Source organism: Galeopterus variegatus, unplaced genomic scaffold (assembly GCF_000696425.1).
Source record: "Galeopterus variegatus unplaced genomic scaffold, G_variegatus-3.0.2 Scaffold161, whole genome shotgun sequence".
In the NCBI taxonomy this organism is placed as follows: Eukaryota; Metazoa; Chordata; class Mammalia; order Dermoptera; family Cynocephalidae; genus Galeopterus; species Galeopterus variegatus.
This window is the reverse complement of record NW_007726272.1, coordinates 610,726-636,356: the sequence shown is the minus strand read 5'-3', so window position 1 is coordinate 636,356 and position 25,631 is coordinate 610,726. Positions and strand designations below refer to the sequence as shown.

General features: G+C 47.8%; 1 protein-coding gene across 3 annotated transcripts in view; it reads left to right on the top strand.

Moving 5' to 3' along the window:
* CLEC16A (C-type lectin domain family 16, member A) overlaps positions 1 to 25,631 on the top strand; it is a 213,042-nt gene that overhangs the window by 104,545 nt on the left and 82,866 nt on the right. For all 3 annotated transcript variants that reach the window (XM_008593744.1, XM_008593737.1, XM_008593732.1), the window contains one exon: positions 5,141 to 5,261. In XM_008593744.1, the coding sequence (XP_008591966.1) occupies positions 5,141 to 5,261 (121 nt within the window). The remainder of the gene's footprint in view (positions 1 to 5,140; positions 5,262 to 25,631) is intronic.

Genomic DNA, 25,631 nt, shown 5'->3' with positions numbered 1-25,631 from the left:
GGGTGAGGTGGGTCTCTTGAAGGCAGCATATAGTTGGGGTCTCCTTTTTAATCCAGTCAGCCAGTCTATGTCTTTTGATTGGGGAATTTAAGTCTTTTACATTAAGAGTTGTTATTGAAAAGCGTTGATTTATTCCTAGCATTTTATTGACTTTTGTTTGGATGTCTTAAGTGACTTTTGTTCCTTTCTTTCTGATTTACTGTTTGTTTTCTGTATTTATTGGTTCCTTGGGTTGTAGATAGCCTTTTTGTTTGTTTGTTTTCTCTTCATGAATGCCATTTTTATTATACTAGTGGGTTTTGATTTTTCTTGGGTTTTTATGGCAGTGGTAGTTATTTTTCAGGAGCCAAACCCAGTACTCCCTCGAGAATTTCTTGTAAGGGTGGTCGTGTGGTGGTAAACTCCTGCAGTTTTTGTTTGTCTGGGAAATATACTATTTGCCCTCATTTCAGAAAGATAGCCTTGCCAGGTAGAGTATTCTTGGCTGACAATCTCTGTCTTTTAGCATTTTGAATATATCATCCCATTCTTTTCTGGCTTTTAGGGTTTGTGATGAAAAGTCTGATGTTAGCCTGATTGGGGCTCCCTTATAGGTGATTTGACACTTCTCTCTTGCAGCTTTTAAAATTTCTCTTTGTCTTGGAGTTTTGCCAATTTGACTATAACGTGTCTTGGAGACGACCTTTTTGGGTTGAATACGTTTGGAGATCATTGAGCTTCCTGGATCTGAAGATCTGTGATTTTTCCTATAGCTGGGAAGTTTTCTGCCACTATTTTGTTGAATATGTTCTCAATGCAATCTCCTTTTTCCTCCCCTTCTGGAATACCCATGACTCGGATATTTGAGCGCTTAAGGTTGTCTGTTATCTTTCTTAGATTTTTTTCAATGCCTTTGATTGTTTTTTCTTTTTTTTTTTTATCTGCCTGTGTTATTTCAAACAGCCCATCTTCAAGTTTAGATGTTCTCTCTTCAACTTCCACAAGCCTGCTGGTTAAACTCTCCGTTGTGTTTTTTATTTCGCTGAATGAATTCTTCAATTCGGCAAGCTCTGCTACATTTTTTTTTCAGGGCACTGATTTCCTTGTACATTTCTTCTTTCAGGTCCTTCTTTGGCAAGTTCTGCTACATGTTTTTTTCAGGGCATTGATTTCCTTGTCCATTTCCTCTTTCAGGTCCTGTATACTTTTCCTCGTTTCATCCTGATGTCTAGCTGAGTTTTCTTGTATCTCATTCAGTTTCCTTAGAATTATTGCTCGAAATTCCTTGTCAGACATTTCAAGGGCTTCTTGTTCTATAGGATCTAGAGCTTGAGAGTTATTACCCTTTGGTGGTGTACTTTCTTGATTTTTTGTATTTCTGGTATGTTTTTTTTGATGTTTATTCATTGTGGCAGGGGGTTTCACAGTCCACAGGTTTGACACTACTGACTGACTAAGATGTTGCTGTGGTTGCCAATTTGGTATGACTACCTCAGTGACTGCTCAGTTGGCCACTAGTGCCTTGCGTGTGTGGTTGCCTCAGGTCTTGGGCCTCTCCAGGGAGCCACCTCTCTGGTCAGCTTGGACTCTGCTGGGCTGCTGGGTCACGGGGTGGTACCGCATGGTGTGTGGTCCCTGCCAAGCTTCCACCTCCCCTGCTGGATGTCTCCCTGTTCTGCGCGCACTGGACTGGGCTCCTGGGGTGCACGGAGGCACTGCAGAGCGTGTGGTCTCTGCCGAGCTTCCCCTTCCCCTGCCGGATGTCTCCCTGCTCTGTGCGCACTGGGCCGAGCTTGGGATGGAGCCAGGTGGTGGCAGTGAAGCCTACCTGCTGCTGGATCGTGCGGTGGTGGCCCCCCCACAGGGTGTGTGGTCTCTACGGAGCTTCCACCTCCCCTGCTGGACGTCTCTCTGCTCCGTACGCACTGAGCCGAGCTGCTGGATCGTGCGGCAGCGGTGTGGTCTCTTAGGAGCTTCTGCCTCCCCCACTGGATGTCTCCCCATTCCGTATGCACTTGATGATATGTTCTTATAGTTGTAAATCAGTTGATTTGTGGGAGAGATTGATGCTAGGGACCGTCTATTTCGCCATCTTGACTGGAAGTCCCATCTAGCATTGAGCAGACTTCCAATCAGATGTTCCTGCCCAGTTGTTTCAATTCTTGAGCTAGTGATGCTGAGGTGAGTGCATGGGGAGTTCGGACCTACCATGCTAGTGCGGGGCAGAGAACAGCAGCTGTGTCCGCAGGCAGGGGCAGCGTCTGGCTGTACAGGTGTCTGGTGGTCTATTTTATATATTTTCTAATCTATTTTATATTATCTATCTATCTATTTGTTTGTTTGTTTTTTGTATTCCTAGAAGTACCTTCCATTTGTTGTTTGCAGAGCAAAAGCAGATGTCTTACCAAGGCCTCCATTGGAAGCCAAATTCTGAACTCCTTTTATGCCTATTGGCAGGTTTCAGGTTTTCAGGGAGATGGCTGTGGAAAACCACACACGTTTCTATTTTCTCATCCCCCCGCTATGGTCCTGTTTGAGTTCTTCACCTTCAGAACTTCCAGAGAAATGGGGTTTTGACACAGAAATGAAGCATCCCCTTAACTTGGACCTGACTGCAATAGGCCATTTTCTTTCTTTTGTCCTTATCCCTGAGGTCATGACTCCTTATTTGAGAGCTCAAACTGCCACATATTTCAAGTGACCACCCACATTGTGGGCTTTCTGCACTTGGGCTGGCACAGGTGTTTGAATTTCCTGATGCGCTCAGTTAAGTGAGACAAGTGTCAGACATTCCTGAGTCCAAAGCCTAGTTCAGCCAGTTATCAGTGTGAACTGAGATCACTCTGCCCCTCTCCACTGCTTTTCTTCTGTAAAATCTTAAAGTTGCAGTGAGGTGTCCACAGTTCCTGGCACACAATAGGTGATTAATAAATAGAAGCTCTCTTGATTTTTTAAATGTAACTGCACCTCCTTTTCTTCTGATTGTTGCAGATGTCTTTATGAAGACCGTACTTTTAAAAACTGTTAAGAACAATCAGATCAGACCCTAATGCTACTACTACTGCCACTACCATAGTTGTCATCATCATTATAATATAAAAGCTTAGCTTTCTCTAGTGCTTTATAGCTTACAAAGAGGACTGCATTACCGCAGAATAGGCATAGGTGGGATTACTCTTGGAATTTTTTATGTGGGAGATTGGTCCAAGCTCTCCTGCTGGTTCAGGGCCAAGGCAGGATTAGGGTTTAGACATGCTGATCCATATCCTTATTGGCCAGGTTGTTAGGAGGCCGTGCAAGCCCACCTCTCTGCAGGCAGTCATTTAGTTTAGTACCTTTCTTGTTTGGGGAGGTACCTTGCTGAATAAATGGTACCCTTCCCTCACGTAGGCCAGGACTGTTACCTTCAGAGCTGTAAACAGGAAGACCAACAGTGCGCTGAAATTCATCCTTATGCAGCTCCCAGTGGTTTGTCCTCACACCCTTCTCTGTGCCCAGTGTGGTGCCAGATGAGTGACTGAATGGCTGCCCCTTTATGGAGCTCTGTGCTGCCTACATTCCCTGCAGCATTATACCTGAACCTCCTAGCAGCCCCGCGAGTTAGGGATTATTGCACCCATTTCACAGATGAGGAAAATGAAACTGGAGAAGTTAGGGGCCTTGCCAGCACAGTGGAGCTGGGAATCCAATGCAGACCTGTCTGTCTCACTGGAGCTGTTTCCCTCGGGTGCACGCTCCGCCCGCAGTAGGGCCCATTGGCTGCACAGCAGGGAGAGAAGCCTGGAGGTATGACCTCTCATGTGGACGACTTCTCTGCTTCCTGGCTCTGGTTATTGGCAAGCCTGTTCCAGGGTTGAAGGCTGCTTTCTGCACAAACTTCAATGGATTCTGAGGACTCTGCTTTTTTCCTGCTCTCTGGAAATGCCTGATGGCCATGCCGGATTCTGACAAGATGCCTCTCCTGTGGGCAAAGCAGCCCTGTGCTGGCAGAGCCACCTCTGTCCCTGGTCTGCTGGCTAGGAAAGCCTCTGAGGGGTACTCAGAGAGCTAAAGTCACTGCACACTTGTCCAGCGCCAGGCCTCTGTCCTGTCAGCAGCTTTCTCCTCGTCATGAGGCCAAGAGGCTGAGAGGTGAAGGGGCTCACTCAGGAAGGGGCAGGGGCAAGAGTAGGATTTTCATCGGGTCTCACTAGCTCTGAAGTATGTCACCCTCTTCAGTTTACCCCTCACCCACATTCAGCAGGTAGGACCTCAAAATACTTTTACTAGTGATTTGGATTTCCCAAGTCCATGCTGGTTTAGTTGGAAGAGGCCTGGGTACTAGCCCTCCCTAGAAGCGTGGCCATAGGCGGGTCACTTGACCTGTCTGTCAAGTTGGACTGACTGCTAGGCGGGAGTGTTATGAAGGTCCCGTGACACCTGGGGGACAGGTCCTGGCAAATGACAGGAGCTCAGTTTAGGTAAAGTGACCCAAACCAAACCTGAACCCGTGGATAACTGAAAACAGGCTGTTCCCCTTTGATTTTTTTTGTCTTACTATGAAAGCACCAGAACCACAGTACTAGAAGAGGTAGGCTTTATTTTTTTTCTTTAAAAAATTAATTTTTAGCTCCCGAGCTAAAAATAAATAAATAAATAAATTCACACACACACACACACACACACACACACAAAACCGGGGGGTGGAGGGGGGGAGGAAGAAGACATAACAACTACAATTCCTTGGGGCCGGCCCATGGCTCACTCGGGAGAGTGCGGTGCTGATAACACCAAGGCCACGGGTTCGGATCCCATATAGGGATGGCCGGTTCGCTCATTGGCTGAGCGTGGTGCTGACAACACCAAGTCAAGGGTTAAGATCCCCTTACCAGTCATCTTTTTTAAAAAAAAAAAAAAAAAAAAAAAAACAACTACAATTCCTTGAAGTTGGTACGACAAGCAAACAGAAAGGACATTGTTGGGTGGGAGGGGGGAGAGGGAGTAGGGAGAGAGGTTTCGGTAATGGGCAACAATAATCAACCACATTGTATATCGGGAAAAATAAATAAATAAAATATAAAAGTAAAAAATTAAGAGTCAGCATACGGTTTCTTAATGGGGGCATCTCCCTGAAGTGACTCTGCAGTTTCACTCTTCTCTAATCCCTGAACTATTTGTCCAGGCGATCCGGGTGTTCTTCATGCTGCGTTCCCTGTCACTGCAGCTGCGAGGGGAGCCCGAGACCCAGTTGCCACTGACTCGGGAGGAGGACCTGATCAAAACCGATGACGTCCTGGATCTGAGTGAGTTGGCTGCCCTGAGTCACAACAGGGGTCAGGGGACATGGGACACCACTCTGCTCCTGACTCACATGCCACCAGGGGAGTCAGTGCGCAACCTGCATTTTGTACTGCCATTGATCTATGACCATGAGCTAACTGTGCATGCCTCATGAAATTTTTGAAGAAAAGGTCTCCTTGAGGTCAGTCTGTGGATTCTGCTTTCTGGAGACCAGGTGGCTTGCTGTAAGTTTTGTACACAGTAATTGGAGGCTCAAGCAAGAGCCCCTCTAGGGTCCCTGCCCTCCGTATAACCATAGCAGCACCAGTTTAATTGGTTTTATGTACTAAGGGTTTTCTGTATGATTCCAATGATAAAAGAATTCTGGCAGACTGGCCAGTTAGCTCACTTGGTTAGGGCTGATAACACCAAGGTCATGGTTATGGTGCTGATAACACCAAGGTCAAGGGTTCAGATCCCTGTACCAGCCAGCTGCCGAAAAAAGAATTCTGCTGCTAAAGAAAGCAAGCTTGCATGAAGCAAATCACCAGTGTTTAGGTTAGGATGAGGACTTTTGGAGTCTGAGAACCATGTGCTTATCCTGTAACTTTGGGCTACTCGTATTCTCTGCAAAATGAGGCTGAGATTTGAAGGAGACAATAGGTTTAAAGCCTGGTCATGTTCCATAGCTTTCTGTTTTCTCCATTTGCTATGGGGCAAGTATATACTGATGAGCTATGTGGTTCTGTGACTCTTAAAGGCATTGTGGTATGTTAGGAGTCTTTGGTTATAAGAGATAGAAAACCCAACTTAGGCTTGCTTAAGGAAGAAAAAGGGGGAAGTGGCTGATGTCACTGGAAAGTCCAGGAGTAGTTCTGCCTTCAGGTATGGCTGGATCTGGGTACTCACAAAGTGTCATCAAGAAACTGCCCCACTCCATCTCTCAGCTCTGCTTTCCTCTGTTCTAGCTTCATCCTGGTAAAGGCTCACCAGGTAGTGGCAAGATGGCCCTCAGCAGCCCCAAGATTTGCTGAACCAGCTAAGCAGTCCTGAGAGAAAGAGAGCTTCTCTTTCTTTAGAACTTACACAGAAGTATGGGGTAGAGCTCTCATTGGCCTGGCTTGGGTCATATGGCCATCCTCAAGCCAGTCAGTGGTCAGAGGAATGTGCGTCACTGATTGGCTGGTCTGGGGTCACATATGCTGGTCTGGGGTCACATAGCCAGTCCTGGAGCTGGGAGGTAGGGCCAGTTGCTTTGAATGCCATCACCTGAGAGTGAGGAAGGAGGAGGCCTTCAAAGGAAGATGATGGAGAAGGGATGGAGGCTGGGCCAGCAGAAATAGCAGATGGCTGCTCTGTGTAGTATTGTTATGCTATTGTAAACCAGCTTTATTGAGGTGTAATGTACATGCAGTAAAGCTCCCCAAGCTCCGGTGTATAATTTGATGAGTTTTAACAAAACTATTCAGTTGTGTAACCAGCGATCATGAGACAGACCATTGCATGTTGGCTTTCAAGCCAGACATCCCTGTCCCACTCTGCATTTTCTTGAGCAAATGACTAAAACCTCCACAACTTCCATGTCCTCTTTCTTGTATTATAGGGTTGTTTTGACGATTGAGTGAAACATGACATGAAATATGACCAAGCATAGTGCCCAGCAAACTGTAGTCAGTTATTACCTGCTGATTAAATGAATGAGTGACGTTTATACAGAGCGTAGCACACTGCCTGACACATAGGTAATTCTCAGGAAATGAATATTATGGGGATTACCTAGTCATCTAGTTTCTTTTTCTGGCCTTCATCTATTTTAAGTTCCTTCATCTTTCCTTTCTGGGAAGATGGATGAAGCCATGTCCCCACTGTGCTCTGTGCCCATCTCCTTCGGCCCTTTCACCCTTGGGAAATAGCAACAGGGACTTCTGTAAGGGTTTAAATTGATCGAGTGGGCTGGTGAGAAGCATAAACCAGTTTTTCCTTGATTCAATTCAAGGAGAGAAAGGGAAACAGCTCGCTTTCAAAGGGGTCACCCATCAGGGCAGCAAGAATGTTTGCATCCGTGAAATGGAATTAAATTTTATGATGGGAATCCACATTCTTTCCTTCCTCCCCCTAGGAATGGCCTGCTGAAATAAAGGTTAAAAGTATTTCACTTATCAATTTTAATTGATTAGATTGCTAGTTGAGATCACTTAACTGAGCCTTTTTGGGTAGTTGGCCATTAAGAAAGTAATGGCTGTCTTTCTTTACCCAGCCTGATTGCAAATCATGTCATTTGCTAAAGAGGGTGATGTTCAGAAAATATTAGGGATTATGGATTTTAAAAGCACATGGTAGTAGAATAAGAACTGCATGTGTTGGCTGGCTTATGGCAGGGCAGGTGTGATTGTGTGTAAATGCTGGAGCTTGTCACATACCACTGGGGAAAATCGCTGTACTTTGGGTTTCACAGAATGCTGCCTTCTGTGTATTCAAAATATAGGAAGCACGGTAGGTGAAGGGTAGGTAAGGCATTCACATTCGCTGAATGATTGGAAGCTGGGCATGTTTTTATCTCCCCGGTGAGTTTGAGGCAGCTGACTCAGGGAGAAATGTGTAGGATTGGTCAGCTTTTATCTAACTTGATATGGTCTGACGGACTTAAAGGAATTCCAGCTCTGAACAGCAGGAAGAGGTGACATAAAGTGTATTTACTGACCTTGTCACACTTTGATAAGAAACCACAACATAAAGAGTCCTCCCCAGAAGTCATCTCAAATGTTTGCTGACCAGCAGCAGGGCCGGGTGTGGTAGGCAGCTCTGGCATAAAAGGTGGCTTCTGACAAGGAGCATCAAAGTTGCGGTCACTGCTTGGGAAGGAAGCAAACTGACCACATATAAAGTGAAGCCTGTTTTGTTTTCTGCTGGAAAGCACAGTGGAATGGGGTGGAGGTCACAAACTGGCAGCCATGTAGGCTGTGTCTGCTGAAGGAGGCAGGAGGGAAGGGCTAGGGGTGGAGGAAGGAAGAGGGGGCAGAAGGGAGAGAGACAGGTAGGAAGAAGGAAGGAGGAGGTGAGGGGGAAGGGAAGGAAGAGAAAGGAAGGGTGGGGAAGGGAGGACTAGATATAATAGATTGGAGGGGGCTGGCCAGTTAGCTCAGTTGGTTAGAGTGCAGTGCTGATAACACCAAGGTCTAGGGTTTGATCCCTGTACTGGCCAGCTACAAAAAAAACAAAACAAAAAAACAAAAAGAATAAAATAGATTTTGTGAATAGTATCATGTATCTCCATATACCCAGCCCTCAGCTTCAACAGTTATTACCATTTGCCCTAAGTTTTATTTCGTCTACCCCACCATCTCTTTTTAAAATACCCGCACCCACCCACACAGAGTATTAAAGCAAATGGAAGACACCATATTACTGCATCTATAAATACTTCTCTCTAACAGATAAGAACTTTGCATGACTCTTCTTAATTGAATTGGTTACTACCAATTCCCAGCCCCGGCTGCTGCGTTGAGCTAGAGAGAGGGATGGGCAGGGGCAGCCCCTGTAGATGGAGCCTGTGCTCTCACCTGTGCTGCCAACCTGGCCCTGTTGACATTTGATTTTGCAGCCCCTGCTGCAGTTGGAAGTAATCAGCTTTGTGACCTTCCCCAGGGTCTTCAGTTTATGAGGCTCAGTTGGCTTACCTTTAAAATGGTACTAAAAGACTCCAAGGGGGGCTGTTGAGAAGATAAATGAGATCGTGTATGTAAAGCACACAGCTCTGTGTTTGGTACATCGTAGGTGCTCAGCGAGTGAGAGCTGGCTGTTACCCCTGTTGCAGCTGCATTGTAAGTGAGCTAGAACTCAGACTGTGGGCTCCAGGGGGTCGCCATTTTATATTCAAATTGGCTCGTCACTTGTATGATGGCACTGTTTTGGAGGGTAAGGAAGACTGCTTTGGCCAGGTGAAGGGAGCCATACCCCATCCAGGCTGTGGGTCTCATTCACTCCAGTGTGCCTACTGACCAGGATTGCTCTGAGGACAAGTGGGCTTTGAGGAGAGACCACAGATTCCTCCCTGGGGTTGGCCTCAGAGCCTTCTCAAAGGATTCTTGCCTGTTTCCAAATAACATGGACAAATCACTGTAGAAGAGAAATTCACTCAAACACCCTAAAGAGATACCAGGCAACCAGGCGTGTTCAATTTCCAGTTTACTTTCAGCCTTGTTACGTGGGCACTCGACATTCTCATAGTTCTAGCCAGAGCAGGTGCTGCATGTGTCCAGTCTTCTGTTCTGATAGTCCAAATCCATTCATGACATCCACTCAGTGAAATCCTATTTGGTGAAAACCCATTCATTCAGCTATTTAAGGAGTACCTACTGTATGCCAGGCACAGTGCCAGGAGACGGGTTGTAACAGAGAGCAAAAGCCAGACTTGGCATTTGCTTTTGGGGTGCTTCCAGTTTGGGCAGGAGGAGGCTGGCGGGGGCAGACCACTAACAGATAAGTAAGTAAATGCACGATCACAGATTGATTGAGGTGGCTATGTGAAGGCAATGAACAGGGTCCCATGCTAGAGAATGGCTAGGAGAAAAATCCTCATAGGCTGGGTAGGGAAGGCCTCTCAGAAGTAGTGCTGTGCCAGGAGGGACTAGAAGTTTCTATAAGAAAATGTGGAAGCAAGGCCCTCCATGTGAGGATGGCAGAGGCAAGGCTGAGGTAGGAGAGAGCTTGGCATGCTCCAGGATCCAAATGGAGGCTGGTGTGGCTGGCACACGAATAGCAGGGGGACAGTGGCTGGGAAGAGCCAGGGCTTAATTCCAGGGTTTCTCACAGAGACATCTGTCCTGAGAGTACACTTACAGAACTGGCCCTCTCAGTCAGACGGTCCCAGCAGAGGATTTGGGCCGTGCTGAGGGGCTAGAAAGGCCACGGAGTGTAGTGGTTATGAGCATGAGCTCAGGAGCCAGGCTGCTTGGATTGGAATCCCAGCTTTTCTCCTTGCCCCCTGCCAACTGCACTCCCTTGGACAAGTAACTTAATCTCCTGGTGCTTTCGCATCTGTGAAATGGGAGTTTGTTGGGAGGAGTGAGTTCACATACGTGAAGTGCCTAGAACAGCACCTGACACAATTGCAGGGAAGCCATTTAGAAGGTTACAGCAAGGTCCAAGGGTGCAGTGCCAGTGGGCTGAGGGAAATGGGACAGTCTGGGAACAGCATTTTGTGAATGACTCACTGTGGTGATGCCAGAGATCCAGGCTGATTCTGGGGTTCTCACCTGGGATAGTCCAGGTGGCAGGGGAGGGGAGGATGGCGATTCTGTAATCAGGAGAGTCAGTCCTGGAGGAGGAACTGGTTCTGAACAGAAGGCGATGAGGTTAGTCGGGCAGCCAGGAGGCAGGTGCTGTAGGGGAGCTCAGCCAAGATGTCCAGGGACAGGTTGGAAGCCTCTTCATGTTCACCCTCAGAAGTGTTCTCCATGTTATTTCATAGAGTTCAGAACTGTCATGCTTAGTGGCCTGCATAATACTGCATTGACTGAGACTTACAGCATAACCATTCCACAATTATTGGACATTTCTGCTTTTACCTGCCATAACCTAGATGTCTGTTCCTCAAAAGATCCTAACAGTTTGTTAAAATCCTGCTTCATGTGGTCTGTGAGAGAAGGCCCAAACCTCCAGAGAAATGTCTACAAATAAGCAGGCCTCTTGACTTGGGGTCTGCTCGCTCACCCAGGCATGGACACACTTCTCAAGGTCTGGGGACCTGGAAAATATCCATCATGGTATAAGAGCAGTGGTTCCCAGGCCTTAGGATTTCACAGCCCAGTAAAGTGTGAAAACAAAGGTAAAGGGCAGCGTTATAACATCAAGGTCACAGGTTCAGATCCCCATACTGGCCAGCTGCCAAAAACAAAACAAAACAAAAAGTAAAAATAGGAAACAAAAATAAAACAAAACAAAGCTTCTAGGGATAGGATTGCCAACATTTCTCTTTTTTTTACCAAGTAGTCATTTTTTTTTTCACAAAAGCATTTATGAGCTATCATTTCATAAAAGAAAGAACATTGTTAATGCCAGGTGAGTAGGTAGGGTGTCATTTCTTAGAATGAGGGATGGTCTTTCCAAGAAGCAGCAGTGGCGACTACATGCCCACATACTGTGCTTTAATGGGGTGTGTCTAAAAAAATATGTGAGAGCCGACCAATTACCAGAGCAAAAGCCGTGTCTGTCTTTCAAAATTCACAGTCTTATGGGGGAGGCAAACACTGAGCCCAGTGTCACACAGATCAGAGTCAGATGACCACTATGCTGGGTGCCATGAGAGCAGATAACAGGGCAGTCGGTGGGCAGGGAGGCTTCTGAGGGAGCAATAACCCATCTGAGGCTGGGCGTGGGTATGGGTGCCTAGAAGGAGCACAGTCGGACCAAAGGTCATGAGGCCAATGGGGAGTCAAGAAGATGAGACATGGCAGTGTGGCTGGAGGGCAGGGCAGGGGAAGGGGAGGGTGGACGGTGAGATGAGACTGGGCAGCCCTCGTGGGCATATCAAGGATTCCAGGTTTCATCCTAAGAACAGTGAGAAGAGTTTTTGACTGGCTGATGTCATCAGATTGTATCTCAAAAGGTCCTCTCTGGCCTCAATTGGAAGAGCAGGTTTATGGGTCCAGGCAGTGTTACAGTAGGGAGTCCCATTGGGAGGCCAAGCGTGCATCCTACAGAAGTATTGTCCACAGGTGGTGTCCCTGTGTGGCTCGCACACTCTGGCTTGCCCCACAAACTATTCTTGAGTGCTGTCCCATTCTGCTCTGTGGCCTGGGTGCAGGGGCTCTTTATTGCACGGAGGCCCATCTTATTGGATGCAGCATGTTCTCTGGGACCCAAACCATTGTGCCTTTGAAGCTAAAGCTATTAACAATTATGCCATTTTGGTTGTGTTCACCTCCTGGCAAGGTGGGCTGCTGTGGACCTTCCCTCTGCTCTCCTTCTGGCTGTTTCTAGACCAGGACCAGCCTGTTAAGAGAAGTGGCTGAGGGTGTGGAGGAAGCCTTGGGGCCCAGGAAAGTGCATTCTGAATCCTAGCTCTGCTGCTCCCTGGCTATGTGACTTTGGACAAACTGATTCATCTCTTTGAGCCTCATCTTCCTCGTTGATAAAATGAGAGCAGCAATGCCTACTTTGTATTATTGTGAGGATTACTTTGGATTATTTTGAGGCAGGACAATAAGGTGGATCTAGAGGTTGCAAACTGTTGGTCCTCACATGTAGTTTGGTGGCCAGTAGAATGTTTGCAAGCAAATTTTACATTACTTGCCAATATCTTAAAAATCAGGATACTTTATTGTAAAAACCTAGCTATGTATCACTTTGAATATGAGAAGCTCTGGCTACATGGGGTCTGCCATTGGCAGCCCCTTTTCATGGGGCGGTGTGTCCTCCCAGCTCACTCCATCTCTAGCCATGAGCCTCCGCTTCACTGCAGTCCTGTGTATCCAGATACCTGCCCAGTGTCTCACGCTTACCACAAACACACAGAATTCAGTCTTCTCCACAAAACCTGCCTTCCTGCAGCCCTCCCATCTCAGTTGGTGGCAGCTCCATCCTGAAGGCAAAAACCTTGAGTTCATCCTTGATTTCCAGTTGGTCAGCACCTGTCCAGTTCTTCCCTCTGAATATATCCAGGATCTACCTGTCTCTCCCAGCTCCGACCCCAGCACACTGGTTGCTTTCACCTGAGTTATTGCAATAACATCTTACCCAGTCACTTGCTTCTTCCTCGTCCCCCACAGCTTACTCTCAACATAGCGCACAATATCATCCTTTTAAAATATGAATTGAGCCATGTCCTTCTTTTGCTCAAAGTGACCACCCATCCCACGCTGAATAAAAAGCAGAGACCTTTAAGGTGACCCATGAGGCTGAACATCATCTGGCACCTCCTTCCTCTCTCTGTGTCATTGATCTTCTTGAGACACACCAGGCCTGCTCCCACTTCGGGGCCTTTGCTCTGGCTGTGCCCCCTCCCCCAACCTGCAAACCACTTGTTCCCCAGAACAAGTCACTGCAGGGTACTACAGGGCCCACAGAAGCTCACATAGGACAGCCATACTCCAAATTCTTGATCCATGTTTGAAATCTGGAACAGGTCCCCCCTGTTTATTATCCTTTGTTTGCTGATGAATGTGAGCGTGAATGTGAATGTCATGAAAGACCCTGTAGGATTCTCCACTCTCCCAGTTCCTGGCATTCTGCGTGCTTCTCCCCAGCTCCCTCGTAGACAAGAGCCGTTAGGCAGAGTAGAAGTGCCCAACTATATTCCTCTGGATTGCCCAGAGACTCATTTCCAGCAAAAGTACTATGAAGCTCCCCAAGCAAGTTATGTGGTTTGACTGTAAAATGTGAAAATGTGAGCTCATTGATTTGTTTCTCTTGCAACACCAATGATAGTTTTGTGGTCCTGTCAGTTCTGGAAAATTGTCTTTGTTGGTTTATTTTGCTGATGGCCACTCAGTCATTGTCATGCCTCATCCTGGTGAAAGTGAGAAAACAGCATAGGTAATGAAGACAATGACAAACAAATGTGGAATGTGAAACATTCTAGAAGATAGCTGACCTGAGCTTTTCAAAATGTGAATGTCGTGGAAGACCTGAAAAGGAGGCAAAGATACTGTTCTTAGGTTATTGAAATGGAAGAGACGTGACAACTGTCAACCTGAGTCTTGGATTGAGGGAAAAAAAGTAGCTTTAAGGACATTTCTTCTGGAAATTGGGGGAATTTGCATGTATATTTTGATTGGATAATACAATTGAGGTCAGTATTGCATTTCTTGGGTGTGATAATGGCATTGTGGTTCTGTGGGAGTATGTCCTTGTTCTTAGGAAGTATGGGCTGGAGTGTTTAGGAGTAAAGTGTCTGATGCCTTCAACTTTGGAATGATTCAGAAAATAAAAGTGTGAGTGTGTGGTGTAACGAGAGGGAAGCAAATGCGGCTGAATATTAACAATAGATTAATCAAGGTGAAGGGGATATGTGTGTTTATTGTACTCTTCTTCAAACTTTTCTGGAAATTTGCACTATTTCAAAATAAGCTTAAGGAAGGAGCAAGAAAGAGATTGAGTCCTTGAAAATCCAACATTTAATAAATGGGAAATGCAGTGTTTAGGAACCAGAGTCCCTGACTCAGAAAAGCCTGGGTTTGAATCCCAGCTCTGTGACCTTCAGCAAGTTAGTTAACTTCTCTGAGCCTTTCTTCTTCATCTGTAAAGTGGGATTAATAGTGCCAGCTTCACGACTATTCTGCAGATTAAAAGAGAGAATCTGTCAGAAATATTCAGCATCATACTCGGTGTACACAAGCTTTCATAATAAAACAGTCGTTAGCATTCATCATCTTGAGTGCATGTTGGGCATTGAAATACTTATTTTCTCATTGGAAGGTTCTCTGTAGGAGTTCTGATAGAGAAAAGCCTCATGACTCTTTCTGTTGGGGGATACATTGAAAAGTGAGGAGATCACACAGGATTGTTAATTAGATGATAAGTTTCTTGGAAAGATGACTTTCAGGAAAGTACATGCTGGCTGATTGGAGAAGAACTGAAACCACAGAAGGGGGGCTTGCTTCAGACGCAAATGGCTCCTTGGGGGCAATTTAATTCAAGCATCCCGGCATGGGGCCCTGGAGAAGTGTTTTGTTGAGTGCTGACGCTGAAGTGGACTAATGTACGCGAAACCCACAAGAGGCAAGCGCATATGTGGCATTTAAAGAGGGGACTAGTGAGGCAAATATGGTTCTGTGCTCTTTGGCCTGCACTCCTCCACCCGTGTTTTGTCTTTAAAAGGAGCACAGTTCATGTGGGCTCTCTCCATGTACACATGTTTCGTGGAGCGCCCTGGTGGGCATCCCCAACTGCCTGTCACCCAAACTCCTAACTTGAAGTCACTCCTGACCTCCCTCCAACCCCACAGTCAGGGAGTCACCAGCCATCTGGCCTCTGCAACTCCAACCGTCACTAGTCCAGGCTCTGTACCTCTCCCCCGTCTAGCATCTTGCCGCACAGTGGTCCATCCATCCTGATGCCCTGTATCTAAAAGGTGCATCAAACCCACTGTCAATTCCTTGCTGTTAATTCTCAAAGCCTTTGACACAGCCACCCCGAGCTAGCCTCAGCCCTCCTCTTCTGCCTGGTGTCTTGCTGCACCTCCACCCACCTGGCCACGGGCTGCTCACAGGCTCCTGGACACAGCCTGCCTGCCCCTGTCACCTCTGCTTGGATGGCCCTCCCTAGCTCTGGCCCTGCTTCCTTCCTCCTGCCCTACCCTCCTCCTGCACATCTCAAGCGCACCCTCACCACTTCGTGTATCCCTCGTGCCTGGCACAGCACCTGGCACATAAAAGGCACTCCTGCAAGTCTTGTTGGATTAAATTGATTAAAGCTTTAGGAATCGCTCTAATTATTTGTAAACAGTTAAGGACTTTCATTGACATGAAAGTGGCACTTCTAAATGTTGTCTTGAATAGTTTTGACTGTGAGTCAGAAGAATGATGTTTGCTCATTATTGCCATACATTTGAATAGTTGCGTTCCCTGTGCAGACTCTTTTTCCCTCTAATGAAATATATCAGAAACCTTAAACCCACCTTGGCATTTTCTAAAAATGTGAATTTTCTTAATGTCAACAGTCAACCTACCCCAAATCATTTCACCTCTCTAAAGGCTAAAATGCCTCTCTCTTTTTTATTTTTATTTTTTCTTACCCTGCTTTGAAACTGGGACTGACCCTGAACTAGACTGATCAGAAAAAATCATGTTTGAATAAAACCACCAGTTCTCGGAGGAAATGGAAAACATGGCATTAACAACGTTTCCCCTCTCTCTATGAATTAGACTTCTCTCTGTGCTTGATGAATAATGTTCCTGGCCACTTTTCAGAAACGAAGTAGAAATATGGAGAAATGAAATTTGTATCTTATAAACTGACTGGAAATGTGATTATAATACAGCTGTCAGTTTTGTTCAAGTGGAAAAATTTTAAGTAAATCCAATTGCAGCATTATTTGGTTCTTTTAAAGCAGGGTGATGTAGCTGTTTCCTGCGTATTGATTATTTGATTGGTACCTGTCGGCTGGACCTATTTTTTTTTCTCAGTAGCACTCATTGATGTGGTTTAATGTATATTCCTGTAATCTTTCCCTGTTTTATAAACTTACAATCATAATTGAGCTACATTAGAGAGACATGTTCTCCTGTGATCACAAGGTCACCTAATGACTGTGCCCTCTTTTGTTGGTTATGTATTGAAGTGGGTTTAGGACAATTCTTCTGAAAAAAAACAAAAATTATTTTTCTTTCTCTACAAAGCAGGATTCCTAGATTCCATGCAATGCATTGTGAGAACGAGGCATTGGAGTAATAGAGACTGGGTTTTGACTTTTCCCTTCTTTGCCTATTAAAATTATTGCTTCTGCTGAAGACACTGCAATTTATATATTTTTTCCATATCCCAGTCCTTCCCATGCATTTGAAAATGGGGCTATGGTTTTGATTTCTCAGATAGGTGGGGACCTAGTGGCTTAGATTTGCTCCAACAGCAACATCTTTTGGGGCACATCACAGCCCTTGGGAAATAGACAGGGTCTAAATGCTGTGGAATCTCTCGGCTGCCAGGAGCGGGATTGGGGTCCTGCTGGTGGTTAAGTCTTGGCCCCTGCACTCACAGGCGCTGTGACCTTGGCGTGTTTCTTGACTCCCCTAACCTCACATCTTCCCGGCTGTCCTTCCCAGGACTGTTGGGAGGGTGAGACACTCCCCGTCAGTGCTGAGCACAGCCACTGTCGCGACTTAATAGAGCCCGGTCAATGCAGGCTGACAAAGAAGCATCTCCATCTTGACATGCTGAAAAGCTGGCTTTGGGTTTCTTATCCAAACCCCACTCCTCCCTAGTCAATAAACGGTGATTCTGTCTTTCTAGTCACTCAGGCCAAAAGCCTTGGAGTGTCTTCATCTCCTCTCTTTCTCTCATCCCTACAAGCAAGTTCCCAGCAAATCCTGCCAGTTGAAGCATCAAATAGACCAAGAACTTGGCCCTTCTCACTGCCTTCAGCTCCTGCACCCTGGAACCAGCCCTTTGGCTGGGGGAGGGGCAGCTTTTTCCTCTGCAGCTTTCTCCACCTTTAGCTGGAGGCATCCTTTTAAAACAGACATCAGAACCCTTCAGCCGCTCTGGCTTGCCATCTCAGGGTCAGCTCCAGAGTCCTGCTGGTCACCTGCAGGGCCCTGTATGATGTGTGCCTCCCACCCCACATCTGTCTCCCACTGTGCTACCAAGTCACACAGCTTCACAGTGGCCCCCGCCCTGGCTCTGCCTCTCGGTACTGCTGAAGTCAGCCTCCTGGACAACATCTGGCTGACAAGGTGGGGGAGGGGAGGGCAGTGAGAGCTGCCACAGGAAACAGGAATGCGTGGGGGCAGCAGGTTGAGGGTTAACGATGAGTTTCACAACATCCTTTGCTCCAGCCTACTCGGTGAGGCTGTCTGGGGCTCTGCCTACACAGGGCTCCTCACCCTGAAGCCGCCGGTCTCCCGCCCACCACACGCCCACCTCCATCACCCAGTCCAGCCACCAGGGATGACACAGGATCCAGTGACTGCTTAGGCTTCAGGAGGGGAGGGTTGGCTTCTGGCCCTGATATCTGATCAACCACAGAACACCCAAAACAAATCTCTGGGGATACTGAACCAGTGACAGACAACGTGACCTTTATGGAAGGTCCCCTGCGCATCACCTGTCCGGGCCCAGGAAGCCGGCCTCCCACTTTCCCCAGTGCCCAAACCATAGCTGGCTCCACTCTGCCTTCCCAGTCTCCACCCTCCAGTCCCTGCCCTTCCCCACAGGAATGAGGGAACGTGGGCCAGCACCTTCCTCCCACCCTCGCTTAGGAGGGAGGTGGCTTCTAATCTGATTAGGTGGAAGCAGTAGGAAGTGTCACCTAGCATCCTAAATACAGGTCAAAGGGGATACACTTGGAATAACATGCAGTGACCTTTACAGTCTCTATTAAAAAACAAACAGCAAATGTCCTAACTTAAGAACTCCCATGAAAGGATCTCCGTGTTCCTGGTGACCGGAGTGATGCGCCGTAGGCAGTGTGGGCTGATCTTTCAAATGAATGTCAAATGTTGCTTCTGCTAAGCTTTTAAGAAATGTACAGAATACTGAGCTTGAGACATTTAAAAGCTTAAATTGTCATTTCCACTTTGACCTGTCTGAAAGTAGAAGTGAAAATTGGTTTGCCGCACTGCCATCAAGCAGTGTAGCTGTACAGCAGGGGAACTGCTCCTGGGGCATTGAATTTGCCCCTAACTCCATAGAGCAGGGCGGGGCTGCGGCTGAGGCTGGGTAGCTGGGTAGCTGGGTAGTGGGAGGGCTGGCAGTTTTTGGCCCGGGGCTGTCTGTGTCAGAGAAAGCTATAGTGGAGATCCTCAACTTGAGTTGTGCCTTAAAATCACTTCAGGAGCTTTGATGAAAACTATCCCTATCTAGGCCCTACTCTAAAAGGTTCTGAGTCACTTGGTGGGGCCCTGGTATCTGTATTTTTAAATGTTCCCTGGCAGATTCCATTGCAGCCATTGTTGAGAACCACAGGATTAGACAGAGAAATGTTCTGGAACTGAACACTTGGTCTCTGTTGCTCTCCATGAATTCCGGTTCCCTCCAGGAACTCTCCAGCCAGATGTCGTCAGGGAGGCCAGCATTGGTGGCATGATACAGCAGTCACATCTCTCTGTAGGTTCTGAAGAAGTTGGCTTCTAAGGTGGAAACTATGTGCCATCCAAGACACCACCACAAATCCCTATGGGAGAGTGACATTTCTCAGTGAGTCCAGCATAGCCAGTCTTAACTCCAAAACTGCAGTAGACTTTGAGCATTCTGCAGAAGGAGAGGAGGTTGGCAATAGCTCCCACCCCCACCCCCACGTGTGTGCTCAGGCAGTTGCTGCACCGCTCTCTGCTTGGCCTTGTTTATAATCAGTTGACGTGGGCTGGGCGGGAGGTTCCCTTGCAGAGCTCCAAACTCTGCAGCACTGAAACCCCAGTCCGTCCCTCACTCTCCTGGTTGTCGTGAACCCGCGCCAGTCTTGGAAACAGCCTGTTCTGTTTCAGGAAGAGTCGCAAAAATGCCTCGGGAGCAAAGACTGTCCAGGCCAAAGTCAGACATCCAGACCAGGGAGGCTGAGCTGGCCTCCCCCAGTCCTCACAACTTTTTGAAGTCATTTGCTTATAATTAAGAGCTAAAAGTTCTCATCCTATCTTTCCCTCCACCCCTTGGTCGGGGTTACCATTTTTTATACTAGGTTCAAGGTAAGATAGACGTTTCTTTCCTCTCCTTGCCAAATTCTCATGCAGAAAAGCCCCATCAGCTTCCTGGTTTTTCAACTTGGCACATCCAGATTATCTTTTGCATTTATCTTTTCTCATTACCCATATCCAGGCCTTTGAATTTTATAATATGCTTTGCATTTTTCTAAATGCAATTGGGGTTTTCCAGAGCTGTGCAAAGCCAGGAAATATGCATGTTATTTAAATGACTCTGGTTAACCTTTAGTCTTTAACTGGTTTCTCATAAAACTCGCCTCTCCCAGCTATGGTTTGTGTTCTCCAGAGCAGCATAATTGGTGAAGACCTACAACCTTCTTTGATCCCTGCTGGGCCCCCTTCCTTTTGCTGCCTCCACGTCAATGAGCCCTGGTACCAGACTCTCGTAGAGGAAACTGGAGGTGGAAATGTGAGTCCCAAGCAGTGTCTAGCAGAAGGTCCCGGGCTAGACTTATACAGCCCTTGTTGCCACTTTCTGAGGTCTCCCAGGGCCTCTGGCTTCAGCTGCTTCCCTTATCATGGCATCCTCTGCTGTGTGACAGTAATGACAGTAGATGCCATCTAGTAACCCATTTCCTTGGGCCAGGCACATTGTAAGCATTTTACACAGCTTAACTCATTTAACCCTCACAGTCTGGCAAGGATGCCATGCTATCATCCCCATTTTACAGCAAGGAGGCTGAAGCACAGAGAGGTGAAATAACCTTCCCTGTGTCACACTCTGCCAGGAGGTAGATTTCAGACTACAGAACTTGAGCACTTGGCTCTAGGCTAGGACTCCTCCATCCGCTCACTCACCCACTAACACACCCATCCATCGGCCATTTACTGAGTGGTGGGCACTGTGCTAAGTACCAGGAACATGAAGGCAAGACACAGCTGTCCTTCCTTCAGGCAGCTGGTGGCACCCGGCAAGAGTGGGACATATCAAGAGGTGGATACCAGTGCTTTGATGGAAACTGCAGGATACAACAGGAAGAACAGAGAGTAGTTGGGCATTTGCTGGGGGTGGGCCTTTGCAAAAGGGGGCAAGGACTGCCTCTGAGAGCCTGAGCTATTGCCGAGTGTTGTTCTGAGTGAGTGTTCAGGAGGCGGACCAGTTGGGCAAGGATATTCCGGGCAGAGGGGGCATCCAAAGTGAAGACACAAAGATGCATTTGGCAACCTTGGTCAGTGCCCACTAGTGGTGTGTTAGTTTCCTATGGCTGCTCAAACAAAATTCAAACTTAGTGGCTTAAAATAACACCCATTTATTATTCTATAGTTGTGGAGTTCAGAAGTCTGACATGGGTCTCACTGCACTAAGATCAAGGTAGTGGTCTTTTCTGGAAGCTCTGGCGGAGAGGTTCTCTCTTGCCTTTTCTAGATTCTAGAGACCACCTGCATTCTTTAGCTCATTCTTTAGCACCTTCCTTCATATCCAATGGCGGGTCAAGTCCTTGTCACCGTGCATCACTCTGACCACATCTTCTGCCTCACTCCTCCACTTTCATAGACCCCTTCTGAATAGACCATGCCAGATAATCCAAGATAATCTCCCCATTTTAAGGTCTTTGATTTAATCTCACTTGTGAAATCCCTTTATAAAGTAACGTATTCATAGGTTGCAGGGATTAGGGTGTGGGTATCTTTGGGGGCCATCGTTCTGCCCACCACAGGTGGCATGTAGAAACTGGCAGCAGGTGGGGCTAGAGAGGTGGGCCGAGGCTCTGCGTCACACAATGTAGTTGTGGAGTTCCTAATAATCAGCGGCAGGAACAGTTACCCCCCAGATGCTCTTCGGTTGTGTGACCTTTGCCCTGCCTCCCGCCGTGTCCTTGGCAGATACGGCTGACCCTTCAGCCCCAGTGCAGGGCTAAGGTATGCCCAGCAGGCCCAGCAAGCCCCTTTTGTCTGGACCCAGGGCCTCACTTCAGTGGTAGAAGTCAAAACTCCTCTCAGCCTCCCCCTCGCCCCTCCCCACCCCATCATCTCTAGGACGCCCTACCCTCATCTCTGCCCAGTGACATTCCCAGATTGCCTCCCCAGTCCTGGGCACCCAGCCACACCCTGTCTTCTTACCAGTTTTCTTGGTCATACCCCTGTGTTGCTGCTGCTGAGGCTCTTCCTATGGTTGGGGCTTTCCCAAGTAGCTCAGGCTCACTTCTCCCTGAACTTTCCTTTCCCTTTTACACTAGGAGGCTCAAACATCTCCTCCACTGCCATCTAAGCCCCCAGTCCTAGACCACCCTCCCACCCGCTGCGAGGTACCCACTCCCTGGGGTCCTGAAGCCACAGAGGCCCTTTTTGTTTCTTCTCACATGTATTACAGGACAGCATCCAGTTGACTTTGGCCAGGAAGAGTTTTAACCAAAAGCCCAAATTTGGTTTTGAAAGGGACCTTTCTCCAGGAAAGGATTAGAGAGTTCCAGTCATTAAATGGTCTGCTGCAGAATGTTAGTCCCGGACTAAAGTGGTTGGATTTTAAAATGAAATAAAATAAATGTGTATATGTTTTTTTCAAGAAGTGAGAACATTGTTAACCATGATGGAAAAACATTATTTTTCGGGCCTCAAGCTGTGTATGAGGATTGAAGTTCTGCAAGGTTCTGCAAATGCTTCCCTCGACTTTGATGGCTCTCGTTAAAAAAAAAAAAAAAAAACCAACAATAACCTTAGACAATGTGTGCCTGTGTATGTGGACATGTGCGTGTGTGTGTGTATGTGTGTGTGTTTGCATGCATGCACATGAGAGATCACAGTAACTTGCTTTGTAGAAATCCAGATCTGCTCATTGACAGTTACTCACCCTGCAGGGCCAGGGACAAAGGGCTCCCAGGTGGTTGCCACTTCCCTGTACAGGCTGCCCCTCTCCAGAAGACCCAGGTCCAGTCTTTCACTTCTTTTCCTCCTGTGAAGAAAGCGTTTCTCTTAAAAACAAGTGCCAGCCCCGCCCCCACTCCCCATATGACATTGGGTCATACCAAAGACAGGAACACATTTGGGTTAAAAATTGGGGGTTAAAAGTGAGACTTGAGGCTTAATCCTGGTGGGTTCACTGGTGTATTGGGAGTCAGTCAGGTTTGAGGATAGCCAGAGGAGTGTGAGGGTAGCACAGCTATTTACTGAGGCCCTACTGTGTGCCGGAGCTGGGCCAGACCCTGGGGAGAGAGGTAACCAAGCCCTGCTTCTCCTCAGCCTTCTCTCTTCTAAAAAGAAAGGGATGCTTTCTTCCCAAGGCCAGACTCACAGCCGGATTCAGGGTAGCAGGTTCCTCTGCCCTGGATATAGTTTTAAAACTTCCATATTTGGCATATCTATATCCTAGTTTTGTTGTTGGGTTGTGTGTGGGTGTGGGGTTATATGTAGCATTGGAAATTGTGGGAAGTGGAGACCCAGCTGCTCAGGGATGGCCACTCCACCCAGTTAGGAAGAAAGTGGGAGCTCCCTGTTGCGTCTACAATTGCAGCTCTTTCTCTAGAAGATCTTTGGGTTTACCTTCCTGGCCCCAGCCCCTGCCACAGCAGTGACTCCCTGGAGAGCCCAGTCAAAGGCTCTGAGAAGTCCTGCAGATCCAAAGCTGGACAGGTGGGTAGGGTCATAAGAACTGCCCCTCATCAGCAGCTCATCGTGTGCTAGGCACTGAGGATTTACATGTAGGGGCCCCTAACCAAGGGGGGCCCAGTGGGTACCTGGCCCCAGGCTGGTGCAGCTCTAGAGCAAAGCTTTGATCTCATTCCCTAAGCCCTGCCACCTCCCGTTCCATCCTAGCCTCGCCCGACCGTGCAATGGAGCTGGAACCTTATTCTTCCTCAGCACTGGTTTGGGCTAAAGGTGGGGCTAGAGGCACAGAATAAATGCACCACCCTTGCCTGTAGCCCTGGCTTCTCTCCTGAAGTGGGCGAGCCCTGTTCTCCCTGCCTCCTCCTGCTTATACAGCTGCCCTGTCAGCTCCCATCTAAAGGGGACCTGCCATGGAGAGTCTGCCTTACAGAGAGAGGAGGGATGGCCCTGGTCTCCTGTTGCCTGTGTTTAACCCCGGTGGAAACCAGCAGTGGGCTTTTCACCTTGTCAGGAAGGTGGGAGAGTCGGGGGACATGGCCCTGTCTCTGTTGGCAGCCACACCGAACCTTGGCCCTACCTGTTGGTTTTCTGTCTTCACCAGCAGGGTCACAGTCCCAGCCCTACGGGGCCCACTCTGCGTATCCTGTGCAGTCTGACCCTCAGCCCTCTCCCCAGCCCCACGGCCCCACTCTGGCACCCAATAACACACCCACTTTCAGTTCCCCGCCTGTGCTGAGGTGCTCCCTTCTGCTCCTGGACCTTCCCTCCACTGTGTTCCCCTTTGCTTCCTTTCTGTCCACTTCCTTTCCCTCCACTGCGGTCCCCTTTGCTTGGCTAACTCTCTGACATCCTTCAACTCTCTGCAGACAGGCCACTTCCCAGCAAAACCTTTTCTGGCCACCAGATCTCTCTTCACAGCATTTCCCACTATGTATGATTTTCTCTTTTTGTGTGGTTATTTGATTCATTTGGGTGCCAAGCTGCTTAGGGGTCAAAAGCCTGTCTCTTTCGTTCACAGTTGAATCCCAGGGCTGACAGCATCATAGGTACTCAGTGAAGACTTGCCACTTAGGAATGAATGAGAGAGAGGGTTAGAGACCGAGCCCATAAATGAGCACATCAGCCTTGTTTTCAAAAACAGACCATGATTCCAGGGCCCAAGCATGCTTGCCATTCTGACAGACATGTGCCATTGGTCCTCACTTGGGGTTGGTCTCTTTTTTCACTGGGAAGTTAGAATAAGATCGAGACTCAATTCAAGGGCCCAGCATTAGTCTTCTGAACTCGCCCAGCTCTGAATCATCTCCATGGTGGAGGGAGGCAATTTTAAACTCTAAAGGTCAATCAATACATCAGAACATCTAGTAAATCATATGCCTTCCACTTGGTGCCCCTTCCATTCCCTTGAAAAGCCTGCCCTTGTTCGGCTCCCCTTGAAGACACTGTAGAAGATAAAGCAGCTCAGGCTGGGGTGGTGATTTCCTCGAGGAAAATTAACGCCGTACCATCAATTCCAAAGGCAGAAAGGGCCCGCAGCCAGATGGCTGTGCATTGGCTGGAATAACTCACGGCTGTTGTGGGCCCCAGGTTTGGGGAGGCCTCTCCTTGGCTCTGTATATAAATCACAGCCCTTTTGCAGAGAAAGTGGGAGCCTTTGTCAGGGCTGGGGGAAGGGGCCAGCTGCAGAAGCCCATGCACGCAAGAGTCTGTCCTGTCCAAGGGATTGAAAGACACATCTCTAACACCTTTCTCAGCCAGAACCAGTGCTGGATCATTAGAGACGGGGCTATAAAGCCCATGTCCTGGGTTCCAGCGGGATCATAGGCTCTGGGCCTGGCTGTCACAGGCAAACCCATTTTCACTCCAGACCTTAATTGGTCAGAGGGCACATCTGCGGCTTTTAAGAAACAAGTGGCAAAATGGTTTTAGTGAAGGAGCAGGAAACCTTGCCTCAGGTTGAGCCCCATAGAGATGCTGGGGACAACCACTGGTGATCACACACAGTCCCAGGCCAAGTCCCAGCTTTGTCACTTTCCATGAGGCCTTGGTGGCTCTCTTCATCTTTCCAAGTCTCTATTTCTTCAGCTGTAAAATAGGGATAATAAGGCCCAACAACATACGGCTGTAAAGATTCGATGAGAAATGCATTTAAAAATATTCAGAACGGGGCCTGTGTGTTATAAGCCCTTGGCAGGCGTTGTTCTCCTGTGGTGGTCTTGGGTTACCAGAGCCAAGAACAAGCTCAGATTTTGTTCTGAAGTAGCTTCATCTGTCTCACTGTGTGTGGGACCCTCATCCCAACTGTCATATGCTGAATTGGTCAGGCCAGGCCAGGCCGTGCAGCAGTAACAAATTAACCTGGAAATCTCCATGGCTTAACACAGTAAAGATGTATTTCTTGCTCACTCTAATGTCCCACGTGGGTCACCATGTCACTCAGAGATGAGGCTGGTGGAGGCTCCACCATCCTGTAGTTGCCTCACCTGGCATACACCC